Raw genomic sequence first — 24,986 nt, 5'->3', positions numbered from 1 at the left:
ACACTAAGCTTTTAGATTTAGTACAGGAGTAGGAGTGTACAGAGTCAGTGCACAAACACTCCTTTAATCATTGGAGCACTGGTTCCCAAGGCTGAAGAAAAACAAGTCCTTACATCACTTTCCAGTAGGTTAAACATGCTCGATTCCGCAATTTCTTTTGATTCATCAAATTTCTCCAGTGCTTGTCGAATCTCATCATCTGGGATCTTCCCTTGTCTTTTCTTCTTGTAGTCAAAATCCAGTCGGCGTCCCTCCAATTTTTTCAGATGATGCTGTAAGTGAGTAAATAAATATATTCCTGTGAGACTGACAATGAGGGAAGGTACACTGAAAATCAAATACGTATCTCAACCAGAATTGATCCATCTATCTCCAACAGGTTATGTGTTACTCACTGGTCAATAAAAGATTACCATTGTCTTTCCAGTCTCCATAAGTTAGCATTTGACGTATGAAATAAACTGACGACCAGTGAGTAAAAGAAGCCAATGTAGATGACCTTTCCTGACTTGTCTCCAATTCTTTCATATCTCGTTGTACAGATATATTTTTGCAGATAGAACTGTTGCCAGTTCAGAGTGGTGGAGCTGCTCACAGCACTGGTAGTTTGTACACCAATATCATTTACATAGAACTCACTCTAAACATCAGCAGAGCAGCAGCAGAGAAATAAACAGTTAACAGATCAAATCAGAGACATTAACTAGAATTCCTAGAACAATTGGTTATTCCAATTCCAGCCACATTGTATCTATTTTAATGACATTTAACTTCCACTCAGTCATTTACATTTTGCAAAAATACAAAATCTGCTGTGAGATAACATAAATGGGTAGTACTTTCAAATAAATTTGAATAAAGAATTTTGCTTTTCTTTCATTTACATACCAGGGGCCTTCTCACTAGCTACAAGGCAGTCCAGCAGCATTATGGACACCGACCACCTACCTAACTGAGCATAACTCCAACATTGCTCAAGAACTTTTGCCACCATTCAGATCAAACAGCCCACTTGACTGGCACCCCACCAACAACCCTTCACACTCACTCCAATTACAGAACTCAATAAAAGTGCAGATGGTAGAAATCTGAAATCAACTCTCAGTGGCTAAGCAGCATCTGCAAAGCAAGTCAAGAGCAAACATTTCAACTGAATGACTTTTCTTCTATTGAAACAATGTCACTTGCCTTTTCCTTTTGCCCTATGGATTAGATCTGTTCCTGTACTGTGTAAAATAATGACTTCACTCACTTCACATGCCAAAGAATAACATGTAAAGATGAGGTACTGATAGAACAAGGCTGACAAAACATTCTCTGTCAAAATGTTCACTGCTTTCCTCTCTACATATGCTACCTGATCTGCTGAAAATTTCCTATCTTTCAACAAATTTCAGGATTAAATTAGCTCACGTACAGCTCTAATCGATGGCAAGCAACTCAGCATGGAGTTCATGATAACACTGACCATTTCCAGACTGCTCTGTGTTGCTATGGAAACTTGACAGGGTAGTTTTTGGCACAAGAAGTACCTGGGCATCAAACATAATACTGTATATTCATCACTCACGTATTCCACATGTAACACTCCAGGCAAAATTCATCTGCCTGATCCTGCAAGCTGCCATTTTGCGACATATGCCAGTGATATTAAACCTGATTCTGATTCTCTTGAGACAAACATGTAATCCCTAAGCAGCACCGTACTGGAATCCCATACACTCCTATCCTTCCTTCCTGAGGGTACCAACCCCTCTCCATGCCCCAGCCCTCGGACACTGGGAACTGGCATAATGGCATTTCCACACCATCACCATCACACCGTCTTTTCTCCAGCTGCTGGTACGTTAAGTGCAAGTTGTGAAATCAGGAAGGAAAACAAACGTTATTGTAGAACAGTACAGGTTCTTTAATCCTAAAATATTCCTCAACTCACAAAATATCTGCTTTTACACTAACTTTAAACATCTATTATTAAGTCTTAGACATCTTGAGGCAAGATGGCGCTGCCGAAATACAGTGGCATTTTGCAGGCAGTTTACAAAACTTCTAAATATACTGTACTTCTTCTGAATTTCACTTTAAGTAACGTACTTTTGAACTGTCTTAATGAGCTAGGGATTTCACTCTTCTGCAGGACTGTGGGATTAATTATCAAGCTGCAGATACGGTACCTTCAAGCAGATGAAGGTATGTCACCACAGCTGAAAGAGAAGGAGGAGGGGAGGACTCCCAACCATACTAAACTGCCAGGGAATGACACTTCCTCTACTCAGTATCTTGTTAGCAAATGAGAAATTGCCATGTTCTGTGTTTTACAGAGACAGGGCTCACTCCAGACATGCTGCCTACATTGGTAAGACCCAAGGGCTTAATGATACACCAAATAGACTGGACTGCTGTTTTGGAGAAGGCAAAAGGTCGAGGTCTGTGTTTCACAATAAACTCTTTGTGGTACTCGGACACAGCAGTCTTGTCTCACTCTTGCTCCCCCGACCTGGAACATCTAATGATTATATGCCAACAGTCCTACTTACCAAGAGAGTTCTCCTCAGTGATCCTGACCACAGTTTTCATACCACCAAAGGTACACGTTAAGCCGGCAATGTACTGAATGCAGCCATCATCGAACAAAAAACAGTCTACCTTGATGCCTTTCAAATCATTGTCAGGGACTTCAAACCAGCTTGTTTGCAGAAATCTCTGCCCAATTATCAACATATCAACCGCAGCACTCGGGGTCCCAACATACTCAACCTTCGCCCTCTATGATTAGGTATACCTACTGTTCTAAGCCTAGACTGCATTTCAGGAAATCTGCTCGTTTGGCTGCCCTCTTTTTACGTGCATGCAGTGCAGGTAGAGCCTCAAGAATAGGGCTCCAGATATAAGGGCAACAAAGAGGTGGTCGCAGGATGCAGGGGACCGGCTACGGTATTGTTTCGAGATGGTGGACTGGGCCATGTTCGAGGACTCATTAGAGGATCTGAATGAATACAACGCTGTTGTCAAGGAATTTATAAAAGCAGTTGTAGATCATAAGGCAAAAGTGCAGAATGAGGCCATTCAGCCTATTGAGTTTGCTTTGCCATTTTATCATGATTGATCACTTTTCCCCCTCAACCCTGTTCTCCAGCTTTCTCCCAGTAATCTCTCAAGGCCTGATTTATCTATCAACCTCCACCTTAAATACATGCAACGACCTTGCCTCCTGAGCCATCTTGGCAATGAATTCCATAGATTTACTACCCTCTGGATAAAGAAATTCCTCCTCATCTCGGTTCTACATGGACGTCCCTCTCTCCTAAGGTTGTGCACTATGGTCCAAGACTTCCCCACTATAGGAAACATCCTCTCCACATCCACCCTATCTAAGCCTATCAACACTCAATAGGTTTCAATGAGATTCCCCCACTTTCCTCTAAGTTCCAACGATTACAAAGTCAGAGCCATCAAATGCTCCTCGTACATTTACCCTTTCATTCCTAGAATCATTTTAGTGAACCTCCTTTAAACCCTCTCCAATGTCAACACATCCTCTCTCAGATAAAATCTGCTCACAATAGTCCAAATGAGGCCTCACAAGTGCCTTATAAAACCTCAGCATTACATCCTTGTTTTTACATTCTATTTCTCTCAAAATGAATGCTAACATTGCATTTGCCTTCCTCACCACCGACCCAAGGTATAAGTTAACTTTCAGGAAATCCTGCACAAGGACTCCCAAGTCCCTTTCAGCTTGGACTTTTGAAGTTTCTCCCCTTTTAGAAAATAGTCTGTACTTTTACTCCTTCCACTGAAGTGCATGGTCATGCACTTCACAAAACTGTATTCCATCTGCCACTTCTTTGCCCATTCTCCAAATCAGTCTAAGCTCTTCTGCAGCCTCTCTGCTTCTATAAAACTGTTTGCCCCTCCACCTGTCTTTGTATGGTCCACAAACTTGGCCACAAAGCCATCAATTCTACCATCCAAATCATTGGCATACAATATAAAAAGAAGTTGGTCCCAATACCAACCCCTTTGGAATACCACTAGTCACCGGCAGCCAAGCAGAGAAGTCTCCCATTATTCCCACTCTTTGCCTTTTTCCAATCAGCCAATGCTCTATCTATGGTAATAACTTTCCTGTAATAGCGTGGGCCCTTACCTTGCTCAGCAGCCTCAAGGGGCACCTTGTCAGAAGCTTTCTGAAAACCCAAGCACACAAAATCCACCGATTCTCCTCAGTCTATCCTGCTTGTTATTTGCTCAAAGAATTCCAACAGATGCGTAAGGCAAGATTTTCCCTTAAGGAAACAGTGCTGACTACTGCCTATTTTACTATATGCCTCCAAGTATTCCAAAGCCTCATCCTTAACAACCCATCCATCACCTTCCCAACCACTGAGGTCAGGCTAACTGGCCGATAATATCCTTTCTTCTGCCTCCCTCCCTTCTTGAAGACTGGAGTGACATTTGCAATTTTCCTGTTCTTTGGAACAATGGCAGAATCTAGTGATTCTTGAAAGGTCATTACTAATGCCTTCACAATCTCTTCAGCTACCTTTTTCAGAACCCTTGGGTGTAGTCCATCTTGTCCAGGTGACTCATCTACCTTCAGACCTTTCAGCTCCCAAGTACTTCTCTATAGTAATAGAACTGCACTCACTTCTGCCTGCTGGTACTATTAAACATCCCACATACTGCTAATATCTTCCACAATGGAGGTTCATGCAAATTACTCATTCAGTTCATCCGCCTGTTCTATGTCCCCCATTACTGCCATGTCCAGCGTTATTTTCCAGTGGTCCAGTATCTCCTCTCACCTGTCTTTTGCAGAGAGGCGAGAGTAAAGGGACATTCTGAAATGATCAATAAATCAATTGTTTGGAAATCAAATTACCTTGCCTGGTCTCTCAGTGCTGCACATGCGCCATACCCCACCCCAGCACCCCTTCTCTGCCACCTGTCCTACACACCTCCCATGGTACTCTACCCTCATCGTTCCCAGCCTTCTTTGCTCCGCCAGATTTACAATCTCGCTCTCCACTCCACATTAACAAACACAGTACTGTGCAAAAATCTTAGGTACCCTAGTTATATATATGTGTTATATACTTTTGCACAGGACTGCATCTGAAAAAAAACTTCTGGTACCCTCTTTGATATTATTGGCTAGCTTACTTTCATGCTTAATCTTTTCCCTCCTATAGCTTTATTAATTGCATTTGTTGGTTTTTAAAAGCTTCCCAGTCCTCTCACTTTCCATTAATTATTGCTACATTATATGCACTCTCTCTTGCTTTTATGTTGGCTTTGACTTCCCTTGTCAGCCACAGTTGTATCATCCTGCCTTCAGAATACTTCTTCTTTGGGATGTATCTGTCTTGTGCCTTCCTAATTGCTCCCAGAAACTCCAGCCTTCGTTGGTCGGCTGTCATCCCTGCTCGTGTCCTATTCCAATTAACTTTGGGCAGCTCCTCTCTCATGCCTCTATAATTCCCTTTTCTCCATTCTATTACTGATACATCTAACTTTAGCTTCTCCCTTAAAATTGCAGGGTAAATTCTATCATATTATGATCACTGGCTCCTAATGGTGCTTCTAAGCTCCCTAATCAAATCTGGTTCATTACGCAACATCCAATCCAGAATAGTTGATCCCCTAGTGGACTCAACAACAAGCTGCTCTAAAAAGCCACTTCATAGGCATTCTACAAATTCTCTCTCTCTTGAGATTCAAAATCAGCACCAACCTGATTTTCCCAATCTACCTGCATATTGAAATCCCCCATAACTATCATAATATTGCCCCTTTGACATGCATTTTGTATCTCCTGCTATAATTTGTGCCCCACATCCTGGCTGCTCTTCAGAGACCTGTATAAACTTTCATCAGGGCTTTTTTTACCCTTGCAGCTTGATTTCATTTTTTTACTAAAAAAAATCCATGCCATCTCCCTCTCCTATTGATACAACATGTATCCTTGGATGTTTAGCTCCCAACTATAATATTCTGATACCACGACTCAGTGATACCCACAGCATCATAACTGCCAATCTCTAACTCCACTACTAGATCATCTTCTTTAAAACAAATACTATGTACATTCAAATATAACACATTCAGTCCTGGTTTTCATCATCTTTTTCAATTTTATCTTTGTTCCGCCATGACTGGGCATTGATTACATTGTTCTTCTGTCACTGGGTATTGGTTACATTGTTCCTCTCTGACAGGGCATTGGTTACATTGTTCTTCTGTCACTGGGTATTGGTTGCATTGTTCCTCTGTGATAGGGCATTGGTTACATTGTTCCTCTCTGACAGGGCATTGGTTACATTGTTCTTCTGTCACTGGGTATTGGTTGCGTTGTTCCTCTGTGACCGGGCATTGGTTACATTGTTCCTCTGTGACGGGGCATTGGTGACATTGTTTTTCTGTAACTGGGCATTGGTTACATTGTTCCTCTGTGATAGGGCATTGGTGACATTGTTTCTCTGTAACTGGGCATTGGTTACATTGTTCCTCTCTGACGGGGCATTGGTGACATTGTTTCTCTGTAACTGGGCATTGGTTACATTGTTCCTCTGTGACGGGGCATTGGTGACATTGTTTCTCTGTAACTGGGCATTGGTTACATTGTTCCTCTCTGACGGGGCATTGGTTACATTGTTCTTCTGTCACTGGGTATTGGTTGCGTTGTTCCTCTGTGACCGGGCATTGGTTACATTGTTCCTCTGTGACGGGGCATTGGTGACATTGTTTTTCTGTAACTGGGCATTGGTTACATTGTTCCTCTGTGACGGGGCATTAGTGACATTGTTTTTCTGTAACTGGGCATTGGTTACATTGTTCCTCTGTGATAGGGCATTGGTTACATTGTTCCTCTGTGACGGGGCATTGGTGACATTGTTTCTCTGTAACTGGGCATTGGTTACATTGTTCCTCTCTGACGGGGCATTGGTTACATTGTTCTTCTGTCACTGGGTATTGGTTGCATTGTTCCTCTGTGACCGGGCATTGGTGACATTGTTCTTCTGTAACTGGGCATCGGTTGCATTGTTCCTCTGTGACCGGGCATTGGTTACATTGTTCCTCTGTGACGGGGCATTAGTGACATTGTTTCTCTGTGACTGGGCATTGGTTACATTGTTCCTCTCTGACGGGGCATTGGTGACATTGTTTCTCTGTCACTGGGTATTGGTTACATTGTTCCTCTCTGACGGGGCATTGGTTACATTGTTCTTCTGTCACTGGGTATTGGTTGCATTGTTCCTCTGTGATAGGGCATTGGTTACATTGTTTCTCTGTGACTGGGTATTGGTTGCATTGTTCCTCTGTGATAGGGCATTGGTTACATTGTTCCTCTCTGACGGGGCATTGGTGACATTGTTTCTCTGTGACTGGGTATTGGTTGCATTGTTCCTCTGTGACGGGGCATTGGTGACATTGTTTCTCTGTGACTGGGCATTGGTTACAATGTTTCTCTGTATTACCTGAGGTAAAATGGTTGCATTGAAACATTACTCAAAGGATTTCAGTGGGCATTCATGCATCATCAGAATTTCTACATTAAACATAACTGCAAAATATGCCCTATAGCAATGCTAATTAATAACTCCTTTTAATTGTAAAATAATTACAATCTCCCCTCATCATCTATAATGAAGTGGTTTGGAAGAATTTCATTATAAATTTTCAAGTTTCATCCAAATGAAATGCAGATATAACAAAGGAGTTCCAATTAAATGACATTAACTGTAAATAAATGTATTTTTATAGCACTGCTGAATGCTGTCATGGTTGAGATTGTGAGGACGATTTAAAGTACTGTGCTTTTGTTATTTGAAGTGCTGTTGGATGTTCTTGACCTCTGTGATATCAAAGTGAAGCTCAAGCTTTACTTCAGTGAGTCATTCTGACTTTCCCACAAAGCATTACTGTAGCCTAGGCAGCCTGGACTGCAGCAAATTAAAGGTCAGAGTTGAGTTTTATCCAGGTATTCTGCTCATGACTTTCCTCATAATGTTCTTCTATCACTGGGTTCGTTCACTAACGGCTTCGGAAAAGGAGGAACCCCAAAAGTTATCCTCAGATGAGAAAATCTGCAGATTCTGGGAATCCAAGCAACACACACAAAATTCTAGAGGAACAGCAAGCCAGGCAGAAGCTATGGAAAAGAGTAAACAGTCGACGTTTCGGGCTGGGCCGAGACCCTTACCTTCCAGTGCTGATGAAGGGTCCCAGTGCCAAATGTCAGCTGGTTACACGTTTTCATAGATACTGTCTAGTTACTGAATTCCTCCAGCATTTTGAGCGTGCAAAAAAGTTATCTTTTATTTCTTTATGACTTACAAGCAGGCCATTCGACTGATCAGTGCAGTTCCATCATCCCTGTTCCCCAATTATCTTTCTTATCTGTTCACTGACATGCCCATTAACTCCTCCCTGAATCTCCTACTGGCCACCCATACTAGGGATAATTTAAACAGCCAAGTAACCTGCTAACCAGAGTATCTTTGGGATGTGGGAGAAACCAGAGAACCCAGGGAAAACCTATGGACAAAATCCACACAGTGGGGCCCATGGGTGTGAGGAAGGATTTAAGAGTGGAAAGGGAGGAAGGTTGGAGGTGTGAGGAGCTCTGGGAAGATGAAATAGGGGGAAGAGGGACTTGAGGAGGAGTGGCTGGGAGGAGAGAGGGTGGGGAAGAAACTAATGTGATCGAGAGTGGAGGGGGGATGTGGCATGGGAGTTGCAGAGAGTAGAGGAGTAACAAGGGGAAGTGTGGGGATTGGCAGGTGGGTATGCCTGCATTGTGGAGCCGATTTATAATTGCTTCTTCTTGATGAATATATATTCTAGAATAACCCTTAAAAAGGCAGCCCTCATAAATGTAATTCCATCAATACCTGTATTTCTTTCAAGTCTTTGTCATGAAGGTTCTGTAGTGGATCAATGAAGTTTTGCTTTACTTCCATATCCAAGGCATCTTTGACCTCAGCCAGCTGTTTCATCGTTTCCCCAGCATCCAGCAGAGCCTGCCCTGGAAAACAGTTCCAAAACATCAAAGGTGAACTTCGGTGAAAATTTTACTTGGCCCCTAGCAGTCTTCATAAATAAATTGCAAACTTCAAAAGATTTATTTCACAATGGAATATCAGCTCACTCTCCAAGGTCCCCAACAGTACCAAAAATAAACTAATTCTTGCTTTTTGGTAGCAACATCATTAATTTATTTAGTGATATAGCACAGAGGAGGCCCTTCCAGCTCTATCCCAGCAAGCCCCAACACGCCCGAGTAACCCTAACCCAATCATGGGACAATTTACAATAACCAACTAACCTATCCAGAAACCGGAGGACCCTGGAGAAAACCCACACATTCCACAGGGAGGGCAGACAGAGACTCCTTACAGAACAGCACCGGAATTGAATTCTGAACTCCGAATGCCCCGAGCTGTAATAGCGTCAGGCGAACCTCTACGCTCTCCTGGCACCCATGAATTATCAATGTTGGTACAGTTGCTGCAATTACAGAACACATCACTGTAAAAGAGTAATGAAAATGTATGGAGCATAGCAAATGACATCAGTAAATTTGGCCAAAGCTCTACTAGGCAAACATACAAACACATATGATGACTTGCAAAACAAATATAGAGAGTGGAGTTGGCCAATCTTGGAGGAATGCTGAATACATTCTTGTTCACTACATGGCCTACAATGGGCTGTGCAAAGTCCACATTCTACCATCACTAGCACTTATCCCAGGTGCTGCATGCCAGGAACAACTTTCCCATACAATACAACATCCACTTAATATCGCTCAAGGTCACGGAAGTAAAAAAATAACAAGAGTTATGAAAGAATGAGATGATGAAGAGCAAAAACAATATGCACTGACGTTCTCAAATTCCCCCCTTTTTTCCTTCTCCTCCCATTAACTGAGTTTGGGAACAGGTAACATGATTGCCCAGATGACATCACAGCTTTCATGTCCTGTGAATGAGAACTGAAAGATCATTCACACTTCTACATCAGCTTGGCAGCAAAGCCAAGCCCTCATCGCGAGAGGTTCAGCAGATTTGGTGACTTTCCCCCACGATCCTTCCCCAGTCCCTCAGCAATCTCCCAAAATTAAATACACAGGGTTCAAGAGAAGTTTAGGTTTCGAGGGAGTCAAGAGATATGAAGTGAGTCACGGAAAGCAGCATCAAGCTAAAATGTCTGCTTTGAGCTCATGGAAGAGCAGACTAGGTGCAAGGGACTGAATTGCCTCCATCTGCTACTGCTTTTTATGTCTTAACGGTTCAGGGCTTTCAATCCAATTGGCGCACATCATTGACTGATACAGTATTCTCATACCAAAATTGGTACCAGTTCTCCTGAATAAACCGGGTGTGTGCTACGAGCATCCTCTTCCTCGGCATCAGTTGCAGTCTGGCTCCAATTCATGAAGAATAATGGAGTCCAGCAGGTGACATCACCGAGCTAGCTGAGCAGACTACTCGGTCAAAGAATCTTCACAGACCATAAAAAAAGTATGTAAAACTTATATTTTTTAAAATAATACTTCAAAGGTTTTATAAGACCACAAAGTCTAAACCACACAAATGACTGAAGGAGGAAATAGAAACATCAAATAAGTGTAAGAAAGTAGATCAAATTAAGTACCTCACACATTCAAATATTTATCAATATGAATTACAATCTCTGTGCTTGAATTTTTTTTGAATAATCTGCGAAGCAGTAATTATGGTTCACTATGCCATTAAAACAGAGTGAAGGTTCATTTAATAATTTAAAGTTTTCAATATTTTACAGCAGAAGTTGGTCATATGGGACATAAGTTCATGCCTGACCTGCTGGTTTCCCTTATTTATGTATTGCCTCTGCATTGCCTGAATCACTAGGAGCAATGTCGGGACTTGAGATAAAGTGAAAATACACAAAAATACTGAAGATGCTGTCTGTTTCCTGTAACTTCATTATCATTAAAATCATAAAATACATTCATAATTCCAACATTTGAAAAATCAAATATCTTAGAAGCCATATTACATACAATTAAAGAATAGAAGTATTAGCAATAACAATTTGAATCATAGACATTTACAGATGGCAAGAGTTATGACCATCAAAAATGGATTAATTTCATTTAAGCAACATACATCAAAGTTGCTGGTGAACGCAGCAGGCCAAGCAGCATCTATAGGAAGAGGCGCAGTCGACGTTTCAGGTCGAGACCCTTCGTCAGGACTAACTGAAGGAAGAGTGAGTAAGGGATTTGAAAACTGGAGGGGGAGGGGGAGATGCAAAATGATAGGAGAAGACAGGAGGGGGAGGGATAGAGCCGAGAGCTGGACAGGTGATAGGCAAAAGGGGATACGAGAGGATCATGGGACAGGAGGCCTAGGGAGAAAGACGGGGGGGGGTGACCCAGAGGATGGGCAAGAGGTATATTCAGAGGGACAGAGGGAGAAAAAGGAGAGTGAGAGAAAGAATGTGTGCATAAAAATGAGTAACAGCTGGGGTACGAGGGGGAGGTGGGGCCTAGCGGAAGTTAGAGAAGTCAATGTTCATGCCATCAGGTTGGAGGCTACCCAGACGGAATATAAGGTGTTGTTCCTCCAACCTGAGTGTGGCTTCATCTTTACAGTAGAGGAGGCCGTGGATAGACATGTCAGAATGGGAATGGGATGTGGAATTAAAATGTGTGGCCACTGGGAGATCCTGCTTTCTCTGGCGGACAGAGCGTAGATGTTCAGCAAAGCGGTCTCCCAGTCTGTGTCGGGTCTCACCAATATATAAAAGGCCACATCGGGAGCACCAGACGCAGTATATCACCCCAGTCGACTCACAGGTGAAGTGATGCCTCACCTGGAAGGACTGTTTGGGGCCCTGAATGGTGGTAAGGGAGGAAGTGTAAGGGCATGTGTAGCACTTGTTCCGCTTACACGGATAAGTGCCGGGAGGGAGATCAGTGGGGAGGGATGGGGGGGACGAATGGACAAGGGAGTTGTGTAGGGAGCGATCCCTGCGGAATGCAGAGAGAGGGGGGGAGGGAAAGATGTGCTTAGTGGTGGGATCCCGTTGGAGGTGGCGGAAGTTACGGAGAATAATATGTTGGACCCGGAGGCTGGTGGGGTGGTAGGTGAGGACCAGGGGAACCCTATTCCTAGTGGGGTGGTGGGAGGATGGAGTGAGAGCAGATGTACGTGAAATGGAGGAGATGCGTTTAAGAGCAGAGTTGATAGTGGAGGAAGGGAAGCCCCTTTCTTTAAAAAATGAAGACATCTCCCTCGTCCTAGAATGAAAAGCCTCATCCTGAGAGCAGATGCGGCGGAGACGGAGGAATTGCGAGAAGGGGATGGCGTTTTTGCAAGAGAAAGGGTGAGAAGAGGAATAGTCCAGATAGCTGTGAGAGTCAGTAGGCTTATAGTAGATATCAGTGGATAAGCTGTCTCCAGAGACAGAGATAGAAAGATCTAGAAAGGGGAGGGAGGTGTCGGAAATAGACCAGGTAAACTTGAGGGCAGGGTGAAAGTTGGAGGCAAAGTTAATAAAGTCAACGAGTTCTGCATGCATGCAGGAAGCAGCGCCAATGCAGTCGTCGATATAGCGAAGGAAAAGTGGGGGACAGATACCAGAATAGGCACGGAACATAGATTGTTCCACAAACCCAACAAAAAGGCAGGCATAGCTAGGACCCATACGGGTGCCCATAGCTACACCTTTAGTTTGGAGGAAATGGGAGGAGCAAAAGGAGAAATTATTAAGAGTAAGGACTAATTCCGCTAGACGGAGCAGAGTGGTGGTAGAGGGGAACTGATTAATTTCATTTAATTCCACTCCCCAAAGTGTGGTCAAGGTTTTTACCTCCACCACTCTTTCAGGCATCAAGTCTAGACCCTCACCACTTCGTTGAGTAAAAATTTTTCACAACTGCCGTCTAATCCCTAGATGAATTAACTTAATATCCATATTCCACAGTTATCCAGCTACTGGTGAAGAAACAGGTTGTTTCTGATAACTCTGTCTCACCCTCTCAAATTTCACACTCCTTCATTAAATCTTCCAATGCAGAACTCCATAATTCTGCAGAAAACAGTATGGACATTCTACCCTCTTAACCGTGATGTTGAGATACATCGTAGGATGCGCTGGGACACATCATCAGTGAAGTAACCGGGAATGTCAGATGTTTCAGGTCTTCCGACATCGGACACCCTCATCCAGGAGACCCAGCCAGGGATGATTAGGCCTTGGCCTGTGTCCCAGTACCACTGGTCCAAGGCTCACACCTCTTGATCTATAGCCACTCGGAGGCTCACTCAACAGCCTCTGTGACGGTCCTGATGGCCCTTTGCTTTGCAGCCCCCATAGTGCCAAGGAGAGAGTACGTTCTACACGGTTATCAGCCAGCAAAACCTTTACACCCCACCTTTATAGGCTCGCATTGTACCCTTCACCACTGTCTCTGGCATTGCTCTACCACCTCCTGGTACTTGGCTTTCTCACGCTCAAACGCCTCCTCAATTCAGCCTTCCCAATGCACTGTCAGTCCTACCTGCTTCGAGGTTTCTAACATTGACCATGTCAGACCTCCATTACTCTCCACCCTGGCAACATTATTGTACATACTAGAAATTCTGCAGGTGCTGGAAATCACACAAGAATGCTGGAGACACTCAGCAAGTCAGGTAGCATCTATGAAGGGAAATAAACAGTTGGTGTTTTGAGCTGAAACCTGATGAAGGATTCACATCCTTGTGAAGCTCTACACCCTCTCCAGTCCTATTAGATCTTTTCTATACTGTGTGGACCAGAACAAAGGTTTCAAAGGTACATTTAGTGTCAGAGAAATGCATACAATATACATCCTGAAATGCTTTTTCTTCACAACCACCCAAGAAAACAGAAGTGCCCCAAAGAATGAACGACATTCAAATGTTAGAACCCCAAAGTCCCTCCCCCCCACCCCCGTGCATAGTGCTCTAGCTGTGGACCCATTAATGATCTGAACACTTCTATTTGAAGCTCACATTCTGTGGTCTCAGCTACACTGACAACCACTCCATCTACTGTCTTTACTCCCTAATCTACCAGTCCTGCTAATGCTTGGGATTTGTGGACTCCCACATAACATTTAATTGTTCCTCTACATACTGTTACTTCCCTACTATGTTTTCCCTTGTCTTGTCTCAGCTCCCTAAAAGTATTAATTTACTTTTCTGCCTTGCATTTATTTTGCCCCTTCAATGAGATGAAACATTCCTACGCATGTCATAAAGAAAATAAGGCCACGAGGGAGGAAGCGCAAAGCTGAGGGACTCAGATAAGATCAGGATAATGGCAGCAGAATGGTCAAACAGAAGGGATATTGGGCACAAAGTAGTCAGATTTTGAAGAGACTGGTAATGCAGATAATGTCTGGGGTAAGTGGTTCATCTCTCCCTTGTTGGTCATCATTCCCTGACACTTTCAGGACAGGCATGTTACTTTCCACTTACCAGCCCATAGTAGAAAGTAGCCAATGTGTTGCTACTTGCAAGCACGGGCTGTTTTATCTTCTGAGGAACAGCCAGTGGAATTGAACACTGTGCAATTATCAAAGACCATCTCCACTTTTGACCTTGGGATGGAAAGAAGGTCGCTGATGAACTGGCCTGAGGAGCTCCTGCAATGATGTAGGGCTGGGCTTCCCACAACCACAATTAGAGGTTGAAATAAAAAAAATAAATAATTGTTGTAGACACTCAGCAGGTTGGGCAGCATCTGTGGAGAGAAAATCAGTCCCATGTCATCAATGTAAAGGCTAGCTCTGCTCCTCCCTCTACAGATGCTTTCTATCTGCTGAGCACGTCTAGCATTTTCTGCTGTTATTCAAGGTTTCTAGCATCTTAAGTTACACACAACAAAGTTGCTGGTGAACGCAGCAGGCCAGGCAGCATCTCTAGGAAGAGGTACAGTCGACGTTTCAGGCCGAGACCCTTCGTCTAACTGAAGGAAGAGTGAGTAAGAGATTTGAAAGTGGGAGGGGGAGGTGGAGATCCAAAATGATAGGAGAAGACAGGAGGGGGAGGGATGGAGCCAAGAGCTGGACAGGTGACTGGCAAAGGGGATATGAGAGGATCATGGGACAGGAGGTCCGGGGAGAAAGATGGGGGGAGGGGAACCCAGAGGATGGGCAAGGGGTATAGTCAGAGGGACAGAGGGAGAAAAAGGAGAGAGAGAGAAAGAATGTGTGTATATAAATAAATAACGGATGGGGTACGAGGGGGAGGTGGTTGTGTTTCTGGACAGCCATAAGTTGGTGGGTCAACAGATTGATGGAAACAGGGTTGGGAGATCCAGTGATGCATTAATTCTTACTGTTTTACATGTTAGATGAACATAAGAACATAAGAAGTAGGAGCAGGAGTCGGCCATCTGGTCTGTAGAGCCTGCCCCGCTATTCAATAAGATCATGGCTGACCTGGCCATGGACTCACCTCCACCTACCTCCCTTTTCCCCATAACCCTTAATTCCCCTATTATGCAAAAATCTATCCAACCTTGTCTTAAATATATTTACTGAGGTAGCCTCCACTGCTTCATTGGACAGAGAATTCCACAGATTCACCAGGAGGAGAAGATGGTGGTGTGACGCAGCTCGCAGCAGTCACTCCGGTGAATGATATCTGTAATCTGTCAAGTAGGGTGCCGTGCACAATCCTGATTTGATGGAGACAGACGTGAGAGCACAGAGGAACATCTGGAGAAACTTCTGAAATGCCTTCTTCACTGCCGCTACTACTGTGTGATCCAGAATCTCTGGAGAAGGCCCCCGAGTCCTCGGCTTTGCTTGTTACTTGGCGGCCGGGGCAGGGTCGAAGCGCTCGGCAGAGGGTGGTGCTCAGGAGGCTGTATCAGAGGGGCTGGTCGGAGGCCGCAGTTTTTGGACGGACTCAGAGTCGGCTGTGGTCGGGTGCTTCCAATGCATCGGCAGTTGTCGGCGCCTGGAGCTTTATGGCAGGGAGAGTTTCTCCCTTTTGCTGCCTGGTATCGGGGACTCGGGAGTCGATCGGAACTTTGAGACTTTTTTTTTTACCATGCCCATGGTCTACTCTTTTATGGTATTGGTTTGCACTGCTGTAACTACATGTTCTAATTATGTGGTCTTGTCAGTGTTAGTCTTTGGTTTGTCCTTTTTTTTGTGATATCATGCTGGAGGAACATTGTATCATTTCTTAATGCATGCATTTCTAAATGACAATAAACGAGGACTGAGTGTCCTCATAATCTAACCTAATCTAATCTAATCTCTCTGAGAAAAGCAGTTCCTCCTCATCTCCGTCCTAAATCTACTCCCCTGAATCTTGAGGCTCTGTCCCCTAGTTCTAGTCTCACCTACCAGTGGAAACAACTTTCCTGCCTCTATTTTATCTATCCCTTTCATAATTTTGTATGTTTCTGTAAGATTTATGAGATTAATATAGATAGGTACCCACTGATCAGCATTGATGTGATAGACCAAATAGCGTGTTTGCATGCTATATGACTCTATGACTGCAGACAAAGAGAAATCTCACATGTAAAATAGAAAGGTTTATTGTCATCATGCTTTTCTTGTCCCAAAGTCACACAAATACTCTCTAAAATGGCAGTTTGTATTGTGATGGAGGAATAGTAACAACTAGACCCCACAGTGTAATAGACTGTCATGAGGAAATCTGCAGATGCTGGAAATCCAAAGCAACTTCCCAGCTCTTTACTTCACCGCCACCCCCTCTCCCTCTCCCAGATTCACCTATCGCCTGCCACCTTGTACTTCTTTCTCCCCTCACCTCACCTTCTTACGCTGAGTTCTCCCCTTCTTTTCCAGTCCTGATAAAGGGTCACGGCTTGAAATGTCAACTGTACTCTTTTCCAGAGATGCTGCCTGGCCTGCTGAGTTCCTCCAGCATTTTGTGTGTGTCCCTTTGTCAATTGCCCACTTCGACACAACTTCCCAAACTTGAGATCTCATCTTCACCAGAAAGACTGCAGTGGTTCAGGAATGCCGCTCAGCACCTCCTCCAGAAGGCAATCGAGGGATGAACAATAAATGTTTGCTTGCCAGTAATGTCCATAGACACCAAAGGACCTCTCATTAAACATCTGCTCTAGAGTTAAATTCTTTATACTCAGTTTTACAGCATAATTTCTAAACTTTAATCACTCAGCTACTCCCACTTTTCCAAGACTCTATATTTTCATTCCATAACATCAAAGAAAACTGGAAAAGGGAATCGGACAGGGAGATGAAATATGTTGCAATGCAAGCTGTGGGTCACAAACACAGTCTGCCCTGATTTTCAGTTGTACTGTCTTCAAAAGCCCAATGCCTTCTGACAAATTTCTTGGTAGACTGAATCATACTCTGAACCCTGCTTTTAGTGCTTTCCATTTCCAGGTAGCCACAGTAGACATTGCTCTACTTCTATCTTTGCTGCATTGTTCACTGACGATATGATCACACTGATACCAATGTTCTTCCTGGGTGAGCAAGGACAGAATATACAGCACAGCCACCTTATGGGGTGAGCTGCTGGAGAAAGTGGTAGAGACGGGTACAATTACAACACTTCAAAGTTATCTTGATAGTTAGGTGGATACAGAAGGTCGAGAAGGATATGGGCAAATGGGACTAACTCAGTTAAGCAACTTGGTCGGCATGGACCAAAGTTCTGCTTCCATGTGTCTATGAACTTACTAGAAATCCAATCCTGATCTCAACCTAAATGCATTAGGCAGTATCAGACAGTGGGTATCAGTCAAGAACTAAGGCTCAGTCCATAAGTTCAGACAGAGAAGCACACTACCAGAACACTAGACTTGCCAGTCCTCATAACTTACTTCAAAACCAGAAAAACATTTATCCATCTGAAAGACCTTTCATGAACTATATATTAAAAATAAAACAGGAAAGCAATCTAACACATTATCACTGTGCATTTTTCAGGGTCTTCTTATCATACTGCAGCACAGTTTCCTGAAGAATATTTGCATTATGTGAATGAGGAAGATTGATAGAACACTCCAACTCAAAACTGTGCTCAGTGGGAATGCAGGAGAAATTCAGAGTATAATGCACGGATCACCTTTCATATTAATGACATATAATAGGATTTCCCAGTACGGTCATTTATTGTTTTTCTAAATCTACCCATCACTGCCATTCTCCCATTTTACTTCACATTTGAAAAAAAATGGTTTCATATTTAGTAACCAGAATAATATATGCACATATATTTGAATATGTGAATCTGTTCAACTATGTGTACAGGAACATGAATATGTGCAAGAGTTAGAGTTGTGTGTGTGTGTGTGTGTGTGTGTTTGCATTTGGGTATCTGTGTTGGATGTGTGAGAATGGATGCTAAAAACTCACCAAAATTAGATTCTTCTCCGAGCTCCTTGCCAAATTTGATCATGCTTTCACCCAGAAGCCCCTCTGCCTGGGGATAGCCCGGTCCCTTCTCCTGTCCCCGGATCTTTGACATTGTGTTGATCATCGTCAGTTTTGCTCTGGAGGCTGAACACAGAAGAGCACATATCATAGGCAGCCCACTTTGCTATTAGCTGACATTTGGCTCACCATTCAAGTGAAATTATAAATGCTGCTCCACATATACGTGCATTGTTTAATGAGAGAACATCTCTCCAGCTCAGAGTTCTCAAATCATAAGCTGCCATGTGCTTCTGGGAGGGCTGATGCTCAATGCTTGTTCCAGTGGGCGCTGGCATTTGTCTGATTTGTACAAGAAGCACAGTGGACAGTACTGCAAGCAGACACTGTTTCAGGACAGCCTTGTGGTGAAGATATTGGCCTGAGACAGCTCTCCTCCGAAACCCTGTCATATTTAACTTGGAGTTTTGACAACTTCTGCCAAAGCTGAAAGACTTTGTGTAAAGGGTACGTTGGCCATATGTATTTAGCACAATAGTATGATGGGTTAGTGTAAAAGAGGAGGTTGCACAACCACAGTTACATTCTTCAAAAATTTTCAAAAAATGAAGTATACTTCGGTGAGAGTGGGAGCAATCTACAAAAAAATGCTCCTCTTTTCTCTTCAAAATGTGGGCTGCAGTGTAGCTGGTATTATGTTAGTCCAGTGTGCCAGTGGTAGCATTTTTAAAAAGACCCATTTGCAGTGGGTAAAATTCCCAGGCTTGTCTCCTAATTCAAAGGTATTCTGCACAATATAGCTACCTCCCTGTGATATTCCCTTAGAATTTCATCAGCTTTTAAGCTTAATGATATCTTTCCTGTAGGTAGGTGACACATACTCTAAATTTGGCCTCACCAACATCTTATACAACCTCAACATAACATCTCAACTCAGACTCAATACTGATTTATGAAGGCCAATGTGCCAACAGCCGTCTTTACAACCAAACTATCTGTGATGCTACTTTCAAGGAATTATGGACCTGTATTCCCAGATCCTTTTGTTCTACTGCGCACCTCAGTACTCTACCATTCACTGTGCAAATCCTTCTCAAGTACAACATCTCACACTTCTCTGCATTAAATCCCATTTGCCATTTTCAGCCCATTTTTCCAGTTGATCACGATCCAAATGCAAGCTTTGATAGCCGTCCTCGTTGTCCACTACACCCCCAATTTTGGCGTAAACTGCAAATTTGCTCAGTTTATCAGATTATCATCGAAGTCATTAATATGCATGATAACAATGGACTCGGCACAAATCCCTGCTGCACGTCACTTGTCACAGGCCTCCAGTCAGAGACAACCAATTATTACTACTTTAATTTCTCCCACTAAAACCAATGCTGAATCCACTTCATCCTGTATGCTTAACCTGCTGGACAATCTTCTCATGCAGAACTTTATCAAAGGCCTTGATGAAGTCCACGGAGACATCGCCCACTGCCTTTCCTTCATCAACCTTCCTTGTAATCTCTTCAAAATCTCTACGAGATTGGTTAGACACGACCTACCATACACAAAGGTGTGTTAACTATACCTGATTAGACCCTTTCTATCCAAATAATTATATATATCCTGTCCCTTAGAATATCTTCCAATAATTTACCCATGACTGACATCAGGCTCACTGGCCTGTAATTTCCTGGCTTATTCTTAGTCATTCTTGACCAATGGAACAACATTTGCTGTCCTCCAAGTCTCAGCCAAGAGTAAGATGCCAAAGGAAATTACAAGTAATCTTTTTTCCTGGCCCCTGAAATTTCTGCACTAGACTCCCACAAGGCCCGAGAGGACATCTTGTCAGGTCCAGGAATTTAACTACCTAATTCACCTGAGGACAGTTAGAACCTCCTCTACTGTAATCTGGAAACTGTCCTTGATCTTACTATTCTTTTGCTTCACTTCTATACACCCTGTTAAGTTTCCCTAGTAAAGAGAGATGCACAAACTGCTTTTACGATCTCCTCCATCTCTTTTGATTCCATGTACAGGTGACCACACTGATCTTCAAGATGACCTATTTTGTCCCTCAGCTCCGCACTCTTAATTATTCATTCAGACTATGGCTGCACCCACAATGGCTGCTCTGTTTAAACTTAACTTATTTTTATAGGCCCTTTTCAATCACCTATATGTCCATTAACAATCTGTAAACTTTGCCATCCGCTCACGTCAAACTTATAACCCTTAACGTATATCACCGAAAAACCTTACTGCTTCTTGTAGGGAAAGAGAATCCTTGCTAAAATCTCATTACTAGTGGGGCATGCAGTTTTTTGGAAGCAATTTAGTAAGGTATTACAGAAAAATAAGTTGTTAATTGGTGGGACATGATATAAATAAGAATGTAGCTGTATAGATGATAGTCATATGAAGTCCTTTGCTTGTCACCTCCTCCAGAAAATAAAGTCTTTAAACTGAAATGACAGGAAGGCATGGCAATAGAAACTACAACCAGTCTCTAACTCCTATTCCAATGACCCTAGATGCCTTCAGACCGCAAATTATGCGGCCTCTAGTTCCAGCTCCAGCCCAGACCTTGGCCCCATTACTTCCAGGTCAAGACCTTCCTCGCTGTCGTTGGGCCCCTGGGCTCCCCTTCACCCACCACCACATTCAAACCCCCAAGTCTCTCAGGCTCTTGGATCCTCAGAGCCTCCAGCTTCCTCCCAAACTACCTACCTGAACACTCCAACAATCACCCCCCCCCCGATACTACTAATTCTCCTCCCTCCCTGTGATCCCACTTTTAATCCCTGCTGTGTCTTCACTATTCTCTCTGACCTTCCCCTCTCTGAGGCAGGACATTCTGTCCTCAGTAAGGGTCTTACCTTTGTCCCTATTCGTCCGCACCTCAGTGAGTTCAGCACTGCCACAATGCTGAGCTCCTCTTCCATCTCCTCAATCTCCGAGCCTATTTCTTTGGCAAGAATTCCCCAGCCCTTCTCCTGTCTCCAACACCTTCCTCTTCTTGGACACCCCACTCTGGTTCTCTGCCTGCTCTGGATCTTTTTACCTCTAACTGCCAACAAGACATCAACTAGCTTAACTTCAACACATCTCTCTACTCTCTCCACACCAATCCCAACCTTAAAGTCAACTCATGTTTATCGTCATTTAATTATATACATGTATAGCACTAAACGAGACATTTCTCCGGACCAGGGTATAATGCACAGCAGTACACATAATACACAAGGAAGGGAGTGCTGCTGTATGCCAGACCGACCTCTACCTTGCTGACGCCGGGCAACAACTCTCTTACTTACCTCTTGAAATGGACCCCACTCCGGGCCATCAAAAACTTGACTCCGACACCACCACTAACCTAATCAACTCTGGACAATTCCCATCCACTACCACCAAACTAATAGTTCCTTTACCCCACACTGCTCATTTCGAACTCCTACCTAAGATCCACAAACATGACTGTCTGGGTAGGCCCATTGCCTATGCCTGCTCCTACCTCAGTGAACTCGTGTCTGCATACCTCGACTCCATTCTCTCCCCCTTAGCTCAGACCCTTCTCAACTACATCCACAACAATTCACGTGCTCTCAATGTCCTCAATAACTTTCAATTTCCTGGCCCTGACCACCTCATTTTCATCATGGATGTCCAGTTCCTATACATGTCTCTCCCCCATCCAGAAGGCCTTAAAGCTCTCCACTTTTTTCTCAATAATAGACCTGACCAGATCCTCGATAGCACACCCTCCTCCGTCTGGCAGAAGAGGTCCTCGTGCTCAACAATTTTCCTTTGGCTCCTCCCACTTTCTCCAAACTCAAGGTCATAGCCATGGGCACCCAATTGGGCCCCAGCTATGCCTGTCTTTTCAATGACTATGTAGAACAGACTATGTTCCAAGGCTTCCCTGATAATGCTCCCCAACTCTTCCTGCACTACACTGATGCCTGCATTGGTGCTGCTTCATGCACCCGATGCTGAGTTCATCCATTTCATCAACTTTGCCCTTAAATTCACCTAGTTCATTTCTGAGTCCTCTCTCCCCTTTCTTGATCTCTCTGGTTCCATCTCTGGAGACAAAGTGTCTACCACATCTTGACTATCTTGATTATATCTCTTCCCAGCCTGTATCCCATAAAAATATTACTCCCTTTACTCAGTTCCTCCATTTCTGCCACAGCTGTTCCCAGGATGAGGCTTTTCTTTCCAGGACATCTGAGGTGTCCTCCTCCTCTAAAGAATGGGGTTTCCCTTCCTCCACCATTGATGCTGCTCTCACCACATGTCCTGTATTTCCCAGACATCCACACTCATTCCATCTTCTTGCCGCCTTAATAATGATAGTTTCTCTAGTCCTCAGCTACCACCCCATAAGCTTCCACGATCAAAACACCATTCCCTGTAATTTCTGCCATCTTCAACGGAATTCTACCATCCAACACATCCTTACCTCCCCCGAACAATCCATTTTCCACAAGGATCGCTCCCTCTATGATTCCCTTGTCCATTCATCTCTCCCCAATAATCTCCCTCTTGGCACTTATCCCTGCAAGTGACAGAAAAGCTATCCCTGCCCATTCACCTCCTCCCTCACCTCCGCACAGGACCCCAAACAGCCCTCCAGGTGAGGCAACACTTCAGCTGTGAATCTGTTGGGGTCACCCGATATGGCCTCCTCTACATTGGTGAGATCCGACATAAAATGGGGAACTGCTTTGTCGAGCACCTCCGCTCCATCTGGCAAAAGAGGAATCTCCCGATGTCCAACCATTTTAATGCCTATCCCTATTCCTGTTCCGACATCAATCCATGGACACTCAGGGTGGAGTAGCAACACCTCATACTCCCTCTAGGTAGCCTCCAACCTGATGGCATGAACAGTGATTTTTCCTTCCAGTAATTTTTTTCCATCATCCTTTCCTCTTCTTCTGTTCTCCGCTCTGTCCTCCTACCTCTTCTCCTCCCCTGCCTATCACCTTCCCCCGGTGCCCTTCATTCTCCTCTTTCTGTCATGCTCCACTCTCCTCTCCTATCAGATTCCGCCCTTAACCTTTCCCACCTACCTGGTTTCATCTATCACCTTCCAGCTAGTCCTCCTTCCCTACCCCCACCTTTTTATTCCGGTGTCTTCCCCCTTCCTTTCCAGTTCTGAAGAAGGGTCTCGGCCCAAAACAGCAACTATCTGTTCATTTCCATAGATGCTGCCTGATCTGCTGAGATCCTCCAGCATTTTGTGTGTGTTGCGATGAATTATTAAACCGGTTTATTTCTGGAGCAATGACTCGAGCAGCTAAACCTAAACACACATTAGATTAGTCACAACGCCTTTGCTGGGGTAAGCAATGCAAATAACCTACTAAATATTGCATGGCTACAGTCAATGGTTTGTTATCCCAGGAGAACAAAAGCATACTATGGATTCTGCAGGTTTATCCCTGCTGATAGTTTCCAAGAAAGATTGCATACTGTGTGAAAACAGCACACCAGTTACGCTGTGACACTATTACCCTATGGAAGTGCACAAGATAGATTTTACGTGATCTTCTTGCTGACCTTATTGAAACATTAACCATTCTGAGGGAGGCTGACAGAGCAGATACTGTTTTGATGTTTCCCTGGTAGGCAAGTCTGGAACCAGGAGGCACAGTATCAGGATAAAGGAACATCCCCTTAAAGCTAAGCTGAGGAGGGAGTCCACTTCTTTGAGAGTTGTGACTCCTATACGTCTCGATCTCAATGAGCATGAGTGGCTAATATATTAAGAATATTCAGGGCAGAAAGAGGTAGACAAGTCTTTGGACTTCAGGGAAACCAAGGGTTATGTGCATCAGAGAACAATATCAATGTTCAGATCAGCCAAGACCTTAGTGAATAGCAAAGCAGGTACAACCAGCTCCAGCTCCTATTCCTTACGTACCTGGATTGGGCTGCAGGTATTCGGTTGTCTTTGTCATTATTTCCATCACTGCTCGACTGGTGATATCCACCTTCTGAAAATAAGAAATCAAAAGGAGGTTAAAGTAGACACAGTTTTATTATCTGCTGCTTTATCAGGAATGTAGGGCTTACTCCACTAATGGGATAAAATGGAACTTCTTTGTTATCCCATTAGTCTTATCCCAACATTCTACAGTGTTATTAAATAACACTGAAGTGGCAATGCCAAGCAGTCATAACGCATGGCTCTGCATGTACTGGTAATCTAACCCAACAAACCTCTGATTAAGATGAGGTTTAGTATTTCTTGCACTGTTTCCCAGGTCATTGCAATCCAGGTAATGTTGCAGGTCCTTCTATTTTCGTGTCTCTGCTTCTGTGGAAAAGGTTCAGTTGGGATGGAATTAATCCAATACTCTGAGTATTTCTCACTGGTCTCTCTATGCTGACACCTTGGAGTGCACTGCAGCCAAGCCTGACTCAGTCTTAGAGTCTATTAGAGATTCAGAGCTTATTATCAGACTTTGGAACAAACCTGATCTTGTATAGTTTACAAAATGACAAATTTACCGGAACATCATATAAACTGGCATAACTGAAGGTACAGATAGCCTGA

The 24,986-nt window shown here is 43.7% G+C and overlaps 1 protein-coding gene across 1 annotated transcript in view; it reads right to left on the bottom strand.

The window, feature by feature from the left end:
* The window catches only part of LOC134346289 (endophilin-A1-like), a 187,918-nt gene that overhangs the window by 16,222 nt on the left and 146,710 nt on the right, over positions 1-24,986 (bottom strand). Inside the window, exons 3-6 of the mRNA XM_063047638.1 lie at positions 24,351-24,423; positions 18,404-18,547; positions 8,898-9,031; positions 114-272 (exon numbers count right to left, since the gene is read on the bottom strand). Of these exons, the coding sequence (XP_062903708.1) occupies positions 114-272; positions 8,898-9,031; positions 18,404-18,547; positions 24,351-24,423 (510 nt within the window). The remainder of the gene's footprint in view (positions 1-113; positions 273-8,897; positions 9,032-18,403; positions 18,548-24,350; positions 24,424-24,986) is intronic.

This window comes from Mobula hypostoma, chromosome 5 (genome assembly GCF_963921235.1).
Source record: "Mobula hypostoma chromosome 5, sMobHyp1.1, whole genome shotgun sequence".
Classification (NCBI taxonomy): Eukaryota; Metazoa; Chordata; class Chondrichthyes; order Myliobatiformes; family Myliobatidae; genus Mobula; species Mobula hypostoma.
Note: the sequence above shows the minus strand (reverse complement) of the source record. Positions and strands in the feature narration are given on the sequence as shown.